General features: G+C 37.4%; 1 protein-coding gene across 5 annotated transcripts in view; it reads left to right on the top strand.

The window, feature by feature from the left end:
* LOC131678721 (receptor-type tyrosine-protein phosphatase N2) overlaps positions 1-16,587 on the top strand; it is a 122,967-nt gene that overhangs the window by 16,279 nt on the left and 90,101 nt on the right. For 4 of the 5 annotated variants that reach the window (XM_058958996.1, XM_058958998.1, XM_058958997.1 and 1 more), the window contains one exon: positions 8,653-9,024. In XM_058958996.1, coding sequence (XP_058814979.1) covers positions 8,886-9,024 — 139 coding nt within the window. In that variant the 5' untranslated portion in view covers positions 8,653-8,885. Of the gene's footprint in view, positions 1-8,649; positions 9,025-16,587 lie in introns of all 5 variants that reach the window. The other variant, XM_058958995.1, reaches the window with a different exon arrangement.

Here is a 16,587-nt window from a genome sequence, read left to right as displayed (position 1 = left end):
CCAACTTGAGTATTCTGAGTTCAAACATAATTTTTAGTGAAGTAGACGAGAAATGATGAAAAACTACGTATTTGGTTTGCTTCTAGCAGATCAGGTTCGATTTTTATGACCGTTTGAAGATTTTCTCAATTTTGGTCAATAAAAATGGATTTTTATATGAGAAAATCGAAGTTTTTCCCTTCAAAATGGTATATCTCAGGATGCGCTCATATTATATTGGGACGATAAGTGTTTTTGTTTAAAAATGTCTGAGGAACGTGATGGCATTAAAATTTTCAAAATTAAAATATATGTATTGAGAGTAAAATTAACTTTTAATATTTAACTGGAAAAATTGCATAGTTGGCAGCACTGTCGGCAAAAAATAATATTTTTTCCTAGACTCCTTGAACAATTTTCTTCAAAAGCCATCTTGTGGTTTGATTCTAGAGTCAATAGAACCGGAGATATGATCAAAAGAAAATCAAGGGTTTTGGTAATTTTCCAAAACAGGGGGTGCTCCCATGACCCGAGGGGTGGTTCAATCCACACAAAAATTTGGGTTTTTATATATTGGCCCTAGATGAACAATTCCTCCAAATTTTGTTCAAATCCGTGAAGGTCGATTTCAAGTTTGCATTTTTTTTGATCACTTCGCGTGGAATGACCCATATTGTGGTTCATTCTGTCAAACGTGCAGCAGGGGTCTATGTAAATATAAGTTTGACGTTACGTTTCATGTATCTTGTTATGTAGGATTACTGTTGAGATATGGGCAACGAATAGCCTTCGATCAGGTATCCCCTGGGCCCATAACCTGTTGATAATACCGTAAGAACCTCGAAGTATTTCTGTAGGTAGGTTTGAGATAACTTTATTTGGTTCATGTTCGTCAAGTTATATAATAATAACATAGTTCGATATCGATTGATATTTCATGCACTTTTTATCACAGTCCCTTATTGACTGTCGTACCCTATCATACCATTTGTCTATAGTAAACAACATATCCATACGCGGCGTCCATATGTAAAAGCTCATGTTGCCCACTTGAAGCTTTTGTCACATGACGTTCTGTCAGATGATGTCTCAGAGCTTTTTATAGCACGTTCCGTATGACAGCTCTTACTGTCAAGTGCCGTTCTGTATGAATGGCAAATTGTTTATACACAAAGAATATTTCGTACGTATATCACTGCGAAATATTCTTTTTCAATACTTCCCCGCAATTTGCACATTCAATACACCGAATAACCTTCTGTGTATATTTTTAGGTAACCCCTTAGTGAAGGCATCTGCAGGTTGATCGACGCTCGGGATGAACTGTAGTTTTACTCTACCATTTTTTGATGAGATCCCGGATGAAAAGGTATTTGATATCTAAGTGTTTCATCCGTTGATGTAATCTTGGCTCCTGTGCTATGTTGATGCATGGAATTCTGTCTTCCATTATGATGAATGGTGTTTTGATTACATCCAATTCATTGAGAAGTTGTGTTAACCACACTCCTTTTTTCGTAGCAGCGCAAAGTGCTATCAGTTCTGCTTCACTTGTTGATAAGCTTACCGTCGGTTGTCGTTTCGTTGACCACGAAATAAGATTACCGTACAGTAGAAATGCGTATCCTGAAACTGATTTCCTATTATCAGGATCATTTGCAAAATCTGCATCGGCAAATCCTACTAAAGCAGGATATTCGCTATTTAATGAATAAATTATGTTTGTGTTGCTCGTTCCCCTCAAATATCGCAATATTCTTTTTAATCCTGACCAGTGCCAATCGATGGCGCAGTTAGCATATTAGCTTAGGGTGTTTACCGCAGATCAAATATCAGGTCTGGAAGTTAGTGAAAGATATTGTAGGCATCCCAGCAGTTTTCTGTATGTCTCTTCAGTGATGTTTGCCTCAGATTTTGACCATTTCGTGTTGATATCCAATGGTGTCCCCACTGGTGTACAATCAGCCATCCCAAATCTACTAAGAAGTTTCTCTATGTATATAGTTTGAGAAATTTCAATAGTCTGGCTTTCCAAATCACGATTTATCTCCATTCCCAGGAAGTGCTTAACCTCTAACATGTCTTTCATTTGGAATAACCTTCCAAGTTTCTTTTTAATTCACGTAATTGCTTCGATGTTTTTGGCAAGTAGTAAAATGTCGTCTACATATAGTATTACTATAATGCCGCTAGATTTTGACTTGTAGGTGCAGCTGTCATTTTTGAGAGGGACAAAACCTAGTGTTTTCATTGCATCATCAAAATGTTTATTCCAAGATCAGCTTGCCTGTTTCAATCCATACAAACATTTGTGTAGACGAACAGTTTGTCTTTCTCCATTTACGTTTGGTGGAAGTTTCATGTATATTTCTTCTTCTAACTTCCCTTGTAGAAATGCAATTTCCAAGTCTTACAATTCAGCTCTATCTTAACACTAGAAAGTGAAACTATAATTACAAGATAGCAAAACGCTACAGCAATTAGGATTAAATATTAAAATTCTCATGGCACATTTCCTCAAAAAAATTGGATTCTGGTGGATTAAACTCAAGATCTACGGATCAGACCCCTTACAAAAGTGACCAAACAACTAGGCAATATATTGCAGAACTCCTATTCTTGCAGAACATCACGCAGGACTAGGGGTTGCTCGGAAACACAAATAGTGGTTTCGTTTTTGGACCTAGCGTCAATCCGGCGCTAGCACTGTTCTGTCACTATGCAAGTGTCGTATTCTGATGAGAGGAACTCGAAACGTCTCTTCAATAACTAATTTAACTCATTCTTATCCAAATGTGAAGCTGAAGAAATTTGCAAATTTCCTAGCATTGTGCATAAAGCCAACGCTTCATTTGCTCCAACCGATCAATTAAAGCTTTTGCAGCAATCATTGTTTCAATTGATGAGTGCAATGGTAAATTCTACCTCCATGTTTGGAGCTTTTGTAACTGGATGGGAATTTGCTAAGAAGTCACGAATGAAATTTCGCAATTTAAAGTTGTATAATGATTTTGAATAATCATTTCAATTTATTATATTGGAATGTTCGTTCACTGACACCGTGCGAAGACGAATTTTCAGGGTACATAATGTGCATTTTGACGTTGTAAACTTTTTTAAACCCAAAGATAGTATTGAAGAATAACCCTATTTTGGTTATTCATCGATTTGAACGAATTGTTGGATTAAGTTGAGGAATCGCAGTAGCGGTTAACCGCCGAATCAAGCATCGCATTTTGCCTTCTTTTGACACCAAGGTGATCGAGTGTTTGGAGCGTTTTTGCCTTTTCAATGCAGCACTGGGAAGCAATCAAATTTCTTGAACGGAGATTTGCAAAGACTTACAAGAAACCGGTCGAAATTTTTCATATTCGGCTAGTTTAACGCTAAACGCTGGTCCTAGAAGACAGTAACTCTAGGCTCTGCATAAAGAACAAACTATTAATTTATAAACAAATATTTAGACTGACAAGAAAGGATTCAGAACAAGATTCTTAACATGATTTCGAAGTGCCCTCTGAGATTTAGTACAAACTAATTGCGAACATAGAAACATTAGGAATTATGACGAACAGAAATATATGAAGGCACTGTAATTCTCACTCACTCACGCGAGAAGAAGATTATCCGATGTCCAACTTTTCCGAGATAAGAGCAAGTTTTCCTCAAATGGCGTGAGAATAATTTTCCCGATAAAATTTATCTATTTTTTTCCTCCTCGCCGGAGAAGGTGATCATATTTTATTTTCATGGACATCAATAAAAGTGTCAAAATGTACACTTCATTTCTAAGAAAAGCGACAAAAAAGTATGTACAACAGATTTGTTTTTTTTTTTCGTTTTTTGGAATAGCGGTAGCGAGGTTGAGAGCTCAAAAGGGATATCGCGATAATCTCATTCGCTCATTCTCTCGCGGGTTTATTTCTCCGGAGAAATTATCCATTGTATTTATCCGGAGAAGTTATGCGAGTGACAATAACTTTTCGTGTGAAAATGTGAGTTTTTATTGTCGCAGCGATAAATGCAAAGGCCTGCTTATAAGCAATTCCCAACAAAAATCCTTGCAATCATCAATTGGAAGAACACCTAATACAGTAGGATTCCGTTTTTGGCAACAATTTTATTTTTTTCAGTTGCCAAAACTGGAACCGTGCCAAAACTGGAACCTTATTTTTAATGTTTGGATTTCCAATTTACGACTTCAAAAATGTTTCAAGGATTTTTAATCATATGTGAAATGAAATTATATGAAAGAAAAAATAAGCAAATTCAATTTTATTCATTATTTTATCAAATTGAGACGTCGTACAGTGGGGCAAGCTTTCGACGCTCAAAACCTCTACCGCCCTGGGTATATATCCTGGAGGATTAGTGTCTTTAGCAAAGCATGTTAGATGGAAATGACCATTATTTTGACAACTTTGGTTTTAATCTAGATAAGTAGAAACTGATCTAGATCAGTTCAATCTTTTGATAGAGGTGTTCTATCAAAAAACTTTCTTCGGCAAAGTTGTTTGTTTTGATATTTCTAACACATGTACTGAAGACATTTATACTTTATAACCTATGTAGAGTGCGCTACATGACATTCAAAAAAAATACTCGAGAAAATGAATTTTAACATTTGTTTATGAAAAATATATCTAGAAATAAATGTTTTATTCCTAAGTCTTCGAAAATATACAATAATAAAAATGCTTAAAAGAGTGATAAATGTTATCATGACATTTTAAGGTTGTTTTCATCAAAAATATTAAAAAAATATGTTCCACAAAATTTGTAATAACCCACGAAGCGGCAGATGGCGGCAGCTGGAATTTTGTTTGTGACTAGTAAACAGGTATGCCACTCGTTTTGATGAAATATCTATAGAAGAATATTTAAAATGTCTGTAGAAGTCTGCAAATGGTTCTCAAAGTCCTGGTTACATTAGATCATTGAAGATTAAAAACAAAAAACTTCGAAGGAAGGAACTCTAGAGCAGTTTTGGTAAACTGTCTATTACTGCTTTAAAAATAAATCTTTAAATGTCCGGATGCGGCGGCATTCTTGTAAGTAGTGGTCAGAAATCTGTAAAATACAGACATGTCTGTAAATCTGGCATCGCTGCTAGTAAAAAGCTTTAACTTTATAACCACGAAGAGAAAAAAGTGGGGTAAGGTGGGCCTTTTGCAGACAAATGAAATGAGGAAAAAAATATAATTCATAAATACTTCGCTAGAGAATTTTTGAGTAAACTAAAATATATGCAAATATTTTCTTGTTTTCGAATTCAAATATAATATTTCGAACTGAGAATAAATTTATTAAGTAATTTATAAAGTAATCTTATTTAAATCACTGCTGTGTCTAGTCCTTTCTGCAGTTTTCTGAATTGTAGTTCAGTCATAAGGCTGTGCTTATTCTTTGCAAGAAACGTTTATTAGTCATTTGTCAAAATAATGCTCATTTTCATCCAAAATACTTTTCCGAAGGCACAAATCCTTCAGGATACATACCCAGGGCGCTAGAGGATTTGAGCGTCAAAAGTAGCATTCTGCCCACTGTGCCACTGTCCTGTAGAATTCTCACAATCTTCGCGCACTTATCGAGTGCAATTCCCCGCATTACGAATATGTAAAATAGCATTTAATTCGAATCGCTTTTCTTCAGCCTACTGAACGCCAAAACTTGAACAATTCACTGAATGGTAGTGTTGATTTCGCTCCTGGGGCTGTTATGTCTTCTTTCTGAAAATCATTGAACAATTTTGTTTAAAAAACACAGCTCTTTTAAGAAATTAATAAATTTATTGCTTCTCCATAACTAACCCATCGTTGATCTTTCAAATGGAATTGATAGATTGAAAATCGAACTGCAATGCTTGAAGATATTTAGGTTTGAAGAAAACCATTTTTGTTGTAAAAATCACTTGCAACTTGTCCATATTATAGGGGAAAGTCGTCGGTTGTCGGCACCCCTATGTAGCTTTTGACAGAAAGCAGATAAGGACATTCTGATAAATATTATTTGTGCTATATATTAGCGCGATCTTTTTGTGCCGATTGCTGAAGCAGACTCGAATGTTCTGTTCTACAACCAATATATTTTTTGAACAAGTGAAACTCTACTCAAAAGTGTTTTTTGATGATTTGCTTAGTGTTACAGAAGGAAGTAAATCGATCGAAAAAGTATGCGCATTGAATATTTACGATGTGAATTTATTCTATTTTGTGATTCAACGTTGAATGGCGCCGAAATGTTCGCCACAAGTTTTCTTTTGATCAGTTTTCAAAAAGGTTACTAAAATCGGTTGTCGGCACCCAAACATGGTCGGTTGTCGGCACCCAATTTTTTGTGACAAATGCTCTCAATGACCTAATCAATATGGGTATTTTGGAACGGGCTTTACGAATAGATACCAGAGATCGATCGTTGGCACCATTCTGAAAACCAGGAAGGCGACTTCCGGTTTAGCGTTTTACATTTACATGAAGAAAGCCCACCTGGTCGTGTTTTCACCGCAAGGTAGCACCGTATATACCAGATTGTCATGATCAGATAGTTTGGTGGGGGGGGGGGGGGCTCGGGGTTACCCTGTAGTCCCCCTCCCGTTTTGACTGACTTCTATCTGATCTGTCTGAAGCTTTGGTAAAAAACTGGAGTGCCTGAAACTAACTCAATGTCAGTGAATGCGATCCGTCAGTGCATTAGCAGTGCGTAATATTCGCACTAGTTTTTTCACATACACATATTATGGTTCTGATGAAGAATGATGCTCATAATGCCTTTGATGAGTATTGAACTGAAAAAATTTCCTTTTCCCTTTGAATCGTGATGATCATCATTCATATTTTTCCATTTTTAGTAAATTTTTTTATGGTGCCGACAACCGACCACATTTTTCAAAATGGTAAACAGTTATCATTTTACTAAATTGTTAATAACTTTTTTTAAGTTGACAAAAGAAATTAAATTCTTCTAGCTTTCTATTGGTATACTTATTCCCCTATATTGTTTAATTGGATGAATGTTGTGAGCCAAAAACAAAAGTATTCCGACAACCGAACACATTCCCCTACATAAATAATGTATCTCTACACTTATTGTAATGATTAAATAAAACACGTATAGTGTAAAATATAGGTAACCCTTAAATACATAACACTGTTTTAAAACAGCATTGCGAAAAACATCTCAAAATTATCACAGTAATGTATTGAAGCTATGAGGCAATTTTCACAATATTAAAAAAATTGATTTGCGCCTTTGAGTGTTAATTAGATTCCCGTGTTTGAAAATGAAGTCAAATTTAATATAAATTGATACAAAAAAATATCTTTTGCATATTTCTAAAAGACTTGTTATGACCAACAAAAATGTTGCCAAAAACGGAACTCATTTGTTGCCAAAATCGGAGTGTGCCAAAAACGGCGTCTTACTGTATATTGAATTAGAACAACAATCGATAAACAATTTCTAGTACAAAATGCTTATTAAATTTATTTGCGTGTTCTAATTCTCTAGATTCAAAACTGTCCACATTAGCGATTTTAATTTTCTACACCGTCATGTGTAAAATTGCATGTGTAAAAAGCGTCATCTTTTGGCAATATTATTTAAAAAAATGATCATGGTAGTCTATAGAAAATTTACCTTTTGAACCAGAAGATATAGCGCTTTGCTGTCTTCGACAAAGTTGTAGAGGAGAGTATTTTTATAAATTCTGCAGAAGACATGTTGTCATTTCATTCAAAATTTCATTTGGTTTATGATTTTTGAGAAAAGATGGGTGCAAGATTAATATACTTTAAGATCCTTTTTAACTTTTCGTTTGCGATGAACATACGAGTCCCAATTATTGATACTACATTTCAACTTCAAAGAGCCGGATGGAAATCGAAAAGAGATTTTCGCATGATACTAAACATGTTTTTTGATCACTAAAGCGTGTTTTACCATATGCAAAAAACCTCAATACATTTTGCTTTCCCGTTTTCGATTTTTTGTAAATTAGTAAGGAAAAACTCCAACGCCTCCTTAAATAATTTTTCGAAAGTTCAGTTAAAAAGGAGGGCCAAAAAATACCAAGGGGGCGTTAAACCTAAACTCCGCCAAGAGCACCAGAATTCCATGCTATTGTTCTGAATATAGATCGTTTCTATATTTGGTCATATTTCTTTTTCGTACCAACTATCTATTCGTAAATTATATTTGCAAGTGCCCCAAAGTGAGAATGTACAGTTGAAGAAAAAATCGCTGAAAATGAACAAATTCGAGGTGGCGGGTTTGCAGCAGTCGTGCTAAGCTAGTGCTCTTCATGCACAAAGTTGATTACAATCAATTTAGGGAAAAAAATGGTAATAATGGTTATCCCCCTTATTTTTTCCTTAAGCATATCATATATCATCGAAGTCATGTTCTTGTGCAAAAGAATAAGTCCTGTATAACCAAGTGCTCTAGATTTGTATAACTTCATTCACTCTCTTACAGATTATTTACATGAGTCAGAGAAATTATTGTTTGCGTCCTTCTGCTATTTCCTCGAATCAACGAAAAAGCTAACATCTTTTGTGTTTCTCCAGCGAATGTTCATATTTTATGATTGGCTGACTTCATCCAACGAAACAAGATAGCCAAGACGAAGAGTAATTAATTTTCCTCGTATTTCTTGTTTCTCTTTGCTCGTAGCAGATAGCCGGGAAAGTAACCGTAGCAGTTCCATTAGAGGAGACTCTCGTAGAAGCAGTGCAGATCCCATAACCAGTGTAACAAATCGGAAACCCACAAGCAGCTTGCTAGAGGACCAACATCTCACCTAGCCCCCCCCCCCCCCCCCCTCGCCCAGAAAGGGGATCTCGCTGAATACAAACCCGTGCAAGCGAGAGGGGGCAAGCATAACTTTAAAGTGATGTAATAATAGCACAATGTCAAATATTGACATATCGACGACAGCAGTAGCAGCATGGACACACAAACGGCGACAACTAGTACAACTGCTGGTGGTAGGATGGATGATCCTGGCCAACGTTGACAGTAGCACCGTTTCGGCCGAGGGCAATATCGGTAAGTGAATGTGCGAAAGCACACACCTACACACCTACACTCAATTTGTACCCTTTCCGGCAATTGGCAAACGTTCGAGTATCGAGTTTCGATTGAAATATCCAACTGGGTCTGATGTTTACAGGCGGGGGATGGGGGGGATACGCAATAGTACAGTACAGTTTGAGCATCTATTTCGAAGTGGTAAATACTACGGATTAGAAATGGGTATGACGTGGTTGATCGTTTTTTTTTTTAATTTGTTATATTTTATTCTAAGCTGCTATACAGTCCCGCAAGTGCGAAACGCGAAGAAACGAACACGAAGTAGAAGATCCAAATTTCTTACAAAATTGTTGGTTTGTCAGTCCCGATATAATCTTTTATTTTGTTAAATTGTTGCTTTTATACACACAAGTATTCCAAAATTCATCAATTACTATAACAACCTTCTTCTTCCATAATTTTTCATTTTCACTAGGTCGAATAAACAAATCTAGAACTTTATATCTTACAAAGAATATTGTTGCAAAAAGTCACATATTGAAAAAGTTGTATGGAAACTTAATTTTTTGCCCTCAAAAATTCAAGGGGTCTCAGAGGCTCGGCGTATGTCAGTTTGCCTTTCTGAGGGTTAATAAATGCTCAAAAATTATGTGTTCTACTATAACGACAAAAACAGAGGTTCGCTCTTAGAAAACAAATGTGCAGATTTCAAAAGATATTGTAAAATTTTACGTTAGTCTTGTATACCAATAAATACGGTTCTTCATATAACTTATGCAGTTTAGCCTTGGAAAGATGATATTTTTACAAGGCGTACAAGATATAACCTTCCATCATAGGCTCGAATTTTTTTTTCGAAAATTTACGCATAACACTTCCGAAAAAATATAGGCATTTCTAATATAATATTACAATCGTTTTGGGACACGTGTTATGGTCTAATTACAGTTAAATTTTACACATTTTTTTGTTTGTTGATCGATTTTATGAGAGATAAATTTCCATCATCGCAAAAATAACTGCGATGATGGAAATTTATCTATCAATCTATTCAATCTACTTGCTACTTCTACCCGCACCAGCAAGAAGCTATCGACAAAAAAACATATACTTCAACCTAGTGTTCATTGTTTAAAGAACAAAGGTAATCGTTACTTTTATTCTCGCCATACCGCGTTAGTATTCGGGAGCTGGAACCTTTATTGGAAGCTAAAATGCAGCTTAAGCTTACAGAAGTTATCTAGTTCCATCATACCAATCACGCGGTATTCATATCGTTCAACAAACTGACCCAGACAAAAAGATTTATTTTGCACATCAATCCGCGTTTAGGGTGGACAATGTTCGAATTAAAATCGCCGTGTATATGGACGATGGTAAAATCGCGGTATGACTACACAATCTTGCATACTTGCGATAAAACCATTGAAAAACTTCGTTTGACAATTCCTGGTGGTTTGTTTACATGAGAGTTACGTGAGTTCGAATATAACAGATGAGCACTCGTTTCACTTGCACTCACGCAACTAACAAAGTAAACAAACCACCGAGAATTGTCAAACACGAACTTCATTCATCATGAGTTCATTGGTATCGTCATCTTGTAGAACCCAATTTCACTTTGATAACATAACGTTCATTCGTCAATTGAATATTTTACGGTGACGTCACAAACGAACTGAGTGTTCATTTTTGACAGTTCGCTTGTACTGTTTACCTGAGTGCCTATAAGGAGAGCGACGACAGTGTCAAAATTGGAACAATGATTATTTGTCAGTGTCATTCCAAACGAGTAAAATCCATGTATTTTGAGAGGTCGTTTGTTCGTTTGGTATATCACTGACAGTTAATCATGACAGTTGTCTTCACTCTCCTTACATACACTCTGCTGTTTACATGGACTTAGAACAATTCTTTACGATTTGATTCGAGCGAATCTAGTCGTCCACAAATTTTGCTAAGTCCATGTAAACAGTACAAGCGAACTGTCAAGAAAAGCGAGGTTAACTGTTTCAGTAAAGAACCTCCCGCATAAATAAAAACTTTATCTGGAATCCTCCATATTATACAAAAATCATAAGTGCTATGGTAACCACATACGTTAAGGTCTATTTATGATATTACGATAAATCCGTTTTCCTGTAAAATTATAGAATGAAGATACGAGTTATTGTTACAATATAGGGAATGATTATAATATAATATTGTATGTTAGAAAAGAATTGAGGTGCTTCCGCAGGATTATTAAAAAATATATCGAAACGATTTGAATTGAAGTCACAATGATGGTAGTCGTTTTCATATGGTTCTGTAAGGTTTGCTTTAAAGAAAAATGTGTATCGTTACAATTTCCTTACAAGATTACCATAATGTTCACCTTAAGTCAAATCGTTTGGTTACAGTTTTCAATAATCCTTTATATTGAATTGAATATGTTGTTAAAATGAAATAACGAATCTTTGTTTATTACACATATTTATTAGGAAAAAATAATAATTTATCCACGGATAAAGTGCTTTAATACTTTATTATTATTTTTTACCAAGTGGAAATCAGATTATTTAGGTTGGATAAAAGAAATTCCAAATTAAATTTTTGGCGTACAGGTTTCGTTTTTGGACATAATCTAAAGCTTCATACATGTCTGTAAAAGATTAAATGGATCCACAAGGCTGTCAATAATGTTTTACTCAGCGAAGGTCGATTAGATTAATTCACATTTCATCTATAGCAACAATTTGTTTATAAGCACATTCAGCAAAATGGTAAAACTAATAATAATCAAATTTCTTATATGGCAAAATATATCACATCGTAACACTGCCGTTTAAGAAGTTCTGTTAGTAGGAAGGAGCTTCACGAATTTAGGATGGACTTCTAAAGGGCTAATACCATGTATTACAGTCCTAGCAACTCAAGAATTTCAATCCTCCTCTAATACCCGAGCTTATACCTTTTTCTTAAGTGGATCAATGTAAATGTATTACATTTTTCGTATGTCTTTTGAGTCTTTTTAACAACGTAAGTACACAGCTGCCGGAAGTTGCTACACCTGTCAAGACGAGGAGAGATGGTCAATTCTAATAACGGATGCATTATCCAGATTCTCGATTTGCCTAACCAACCAGATTCAACGGTTTACATATTATATATGTATTGTATCAAACACATGGCTCACCATCACCGAAAGGCTCGCAAACCTCCTCTTAAACCAATTCAAGGAAAATTAAGGGAAAATTTGAATTGAAGTTCCAACTATATACGGTATGCTCCGTAATTATTCAGCTCTTACAATCATGGTCATTTGTAATCATCAACAGTTTATTAGTATATGACATGTCGATTTACCCTCTTCCTAAAGTCGATTGTGGCTAGATTATTATGAAGACCAAAATACGTTCCACAAGATTACAGAAATAGCTCAATTGGTAAAAGCGGCAGTACCACCACCATAAGATGTCAACAACCGAACAATGGAGGACGGCACGCAATCAAATCACAGATTACCATAAATCGATTGAATAAAAAAAGAATGGGGAGGGGGAAGAGGCTCTTGGGTGAATCAGAAAAAACATTTATAAAGTTCTTTTTACATCAGCCGCATTTGATAGTGTCGATAAAGTAGTTTATTATACACACTCATCACATTTTGCCCATCGCATAGTGTCACTCGAAAACTATAACTGTACTATTCGAGAAATGGTTATCTGTGGTTACAATACACCAAATGATCGAAACGATTTGTGGTATGGTACCATGTTTGTTTTGCGTCACGAATCATATTGTTAAAAAACATTAAATGAATTGTGTGTAGTGTAAGATTATACTAATCGCACAGCATGGTGAAGAAATGTTTATGGTAGAATGTTTAATGTACCTTGTTATATCCAATAACAATGTAGTACTGCAAAAATGGATTATAAGATCACCATTCCCCTTATAATATGCCCTAAAATTTGTTTGAGGAAATTGGCATTTTTGAATGGTAACGTTACTTAACGACCTATTCGGCAAATGGTACAAGTGACGCTGACCATAAGTGGAATAGTCAATATGATTGCCGGTAGCGTTGGTTTATCGTTTCGCTAATGATAAGAGTAAGCTTCAAGGAATGGTTTTTTAAGGTCCAAATACCATTGCGGTTATCTTACAGGAATGGTCACCAAATATTTGGGCTAATTAGGAGGACTAATCAAAGTAATGATACACCACAGCTTGCTGTTTCCTCATTTATAGGTAATCACGTAAAAAGTTTTGCTGCCTAGACAAGACTGTTTAGGTTAAAAATAGTTGAGAATGACAGAATCCCTACTTATTATTTCCTCAGACAATGTGCACAGAGGGCGACCCATGTAAAAATAAGCAAATGTTCCCAGCGCTTCTTGTGGCGTGCTTGTCCATCGGAGATGCCTACGATCTACTTAATGGTGGACGTCACTACCTTCGGGAACACCTGCTCGTGAGATTCGGCGCAATTCGTCAAAAACCGGAGTGCGGAACAACACGTCAAGTTGTTTCCTGAGCATCGATTATCCACGACCATTACGTTGACGATTACCTGTCAAGTATCGGATCTGTAGAGGAAACGGCAAAGGTAGCAAGCGACGTGCGATACGTTCACGACCAAGGAGGACCCAAACTCCAAGCGCTATTTAATAACAGCACAGTCCCCGAGCAACTGGGCGAAGTACCAGACGGAACTGACAAACAGGGCAACCTGATCGACGGGGCGAATACCGAGAGAGTGCTCGATATGCTTTGGGTTGAGTGACGAGGTAGAAATTCGGATTCGTACGGCAACCGACGAAGAGGCCGATTCTACGTTGCATCATGACTCTGTTTGATCCACTGGGATTGTTCTCGCCGTTTCTCATCCATGGAGAGGTCTTGATCTAGGACTTGTGGCGGAAGGCACCGAGTAGGATGAACAATTAGGTGATTTGGATTACGCAAAGTGGCAAGGCTGGATCGAGATGAACAACTATATCGCGGAGATACGAATTCCCTGATGTTACTTCTCCCGTGCCGCGAGAAGGATCTATCCAAGGGCTGAAATGCATGTGTTTGTCGACGTACATAAAGTAGCATATTCTTGTACGATCTATTTTAGCCAAGGATGCAAAATGCCTACCTTTTCCACGGCTGTAATTTTTCTGCCTACATTCTCATTTCTCTCTCGATGCTGCTGTCATTCGCTAGTGCAGGACGCCCAGCGCTGTACGGCTGCCTGTGTGTAAAGCAGTAACATGACAGAAAACTACTGTCCCCAGTACAGCCACCAGACGCGAGCGGTACAGCTTCGCTTTCCTTATTTTACATTTTTTAATATTTTCAATCTTTCTAATATTTTTATTCAAAAATGACTACAATGAATGCGGCTCATTTACGCCACGGCCGGCATCAACGCTTTCGTGTGCGGGACTCTCCCTTTGACTATGCAGAGAAAAATGTACAAAGCGAGAGAACAAACTTTACTACGCCACACTCTCACCGAGCAGTCGGAGTACAGCAGCAAAACAAAAATGTATTCTACTGCTGTACGGCAAAATGTACTCGGTTTGACTACTGTTCTGGCAAGAGCTGTAGTGATGCGTCGCTGTAGCGGGCTGTACGGCTTGTGCAAATGTAAATATATCGAAAAAAATGTAGTTTATCGGTACCGTTGGCATCCCTGATTTTAGCACCTTCTACGAACATGGTGAACCACAGTGCAGTTTAGTAGCGGTTAAATCAAAAGACGGTCCTTTGAAACTGTGGTCTATTCCAAGGTTGGAACTGCAGGCGTGTGGACTGGGTGTACGGCGATCACAATTCGTCAAGGAAAACTTCGACGTCCCAGTTTCCAAAACAATTTTCTGGACCGATTCTAGAAAAGCGCTATTCTAGGTAAATGCCTATCCTATCGACAGCTTGTGTCCTGTAGAGTAAAAGAAATACGGGAGCCTACGTCGGTAAGTGAATGGCGATGGGAATCGGGCGGACGAGCCAACGCCGGCGCTGGGGTAACTTATCGTACTTTAACCACGATAGTAAACGGTTCCAAGGACCGCACAATCTGGACTACCCGGAAACAGACTAGGCCCGTCCCAAAGAACCAGTGGCGAATGGAAGAAATGCGCGCGTCGATCCTACATCATGGTTCGTTTGAACCAACGATTGATTTCGACCGATGCTCTTCCTGGGGCAGGTTGCAACGTGCGACCGCGTACGTTGTCCGTTTTCTCCACAACGGATTGAAGAAACAGCCAAGATATAGGCTGCTGAAGAAACCATCTTCAAGTTGGTGTAACGTGAACACTACCCGGTTGAAGTTGCAGCGCTATCAAACAGAGCGCCCAATGAGACCGGTCAGGAAGTTATCGGGAAAACAGCCAAATGATGTGCAGGAGGACGAGAAGGGTTTGCTACGTGAACAGGGCCGAACCGCGGAAGTTAGGAACATCGCCTACAACGTGCATCCCGTGATTCGATATGGTCGTACACGAAGTTAGATAATTGTATGCTATCCCGAAGCTTCGATTGGTAGTCAAGAAAGTGAGCAGAGAAAATCCCTCCAATGGCACCACTGCCAGCTGCCCGCTTAGCCCATCACGAGCGAGCTTTCACCTACACAGGGGTGGATTACCTCGGACCACTGCTGGTGAAGTCGGGACGATCCAATTTAATGCGATGGGTCGTACTTTTCATCTGCCTAGAAATTGTATACACACTATCAACAGAGTCCTGTATTTCGGGCGTCCGCCGATTCATCGATCGACGTGGACCACCTGCCGAGTTTTTCAGTGACAACGGGATGAATTTCCAGGTAGCCGAGCGAGTACGGCAGCACCAGATAAGCCAGGGACTGTCTACAACGTTCACCAGTACCATAACGAAGCGGAATTTCATACTGCCAGGAGCGTCACACATGGGCGGAGCGAAGGAAGCGTTCTCCGAGAGGAAGGTTATCGACGAGTGGTTGCAAACGTTGGTCGTTGAGACTGAATGTGTCGTAAACTCTAGGCCTCTGATATATCTGACACTGTACAGTGGCACGCCTTAGAACAAAAGGTGGACTAAGGTCCAAACTTTTCCGTATCGGTTCGTATAGGACGGTTTTATGTAATTTTGGTACGCTGAATTCGTTTTCTGTATTAAAACATTTCAAAAATAAACATTTACTATTCATTAGGGTGTCTCAAATTTTTTTTTTCTAAATCGTTCTTAAAATTTGTGTATATTAGTTTTCGTGTGCTAAATCGTTTTTGATATTAACATTTGTAAAAAAAATTTCGTTATACATTAGGGTGGCTCAAAAATAATTATTTTGTTGTGAAGGTTCAAAAATTTTTGTGCGCTGAATTCCTATGTTGGTTATAAAAATAGAAATTAACTGTACTACTTGTTAGAGTGGCTCAAAAGTAAATATTTTGTCTTTTATAATGATTTCTTTCAATTGTAATTTCGGAATTTATTTTCCGTATTGAAACCAAATGATTGACATCTCATTATGGGGCTTCAGAAATGACTATATCATTTTTAAGGATCAAATCGACTAATTTTGGAACGTTTAATTCATTAGTGGGTTACTTGGTATGA

This window comes from Topomyia yanbarensis, chromosome 2 (assembly GCF_030247195.1).
Source record: "Topomyia yanbarensis strain Yona2022 chromosome 2, ASM3024719v1, whole genome shotgun sequence".
Lineage (NCBI taxonomy): Eukaryota > Metazoa > Arthropoda > Insecta > Diptera > Culicidae > Topomyia > Topomyia yanbarensis.
This window is presented reverse-complemented; position numbering and strand designations above follow the sequence as displayed.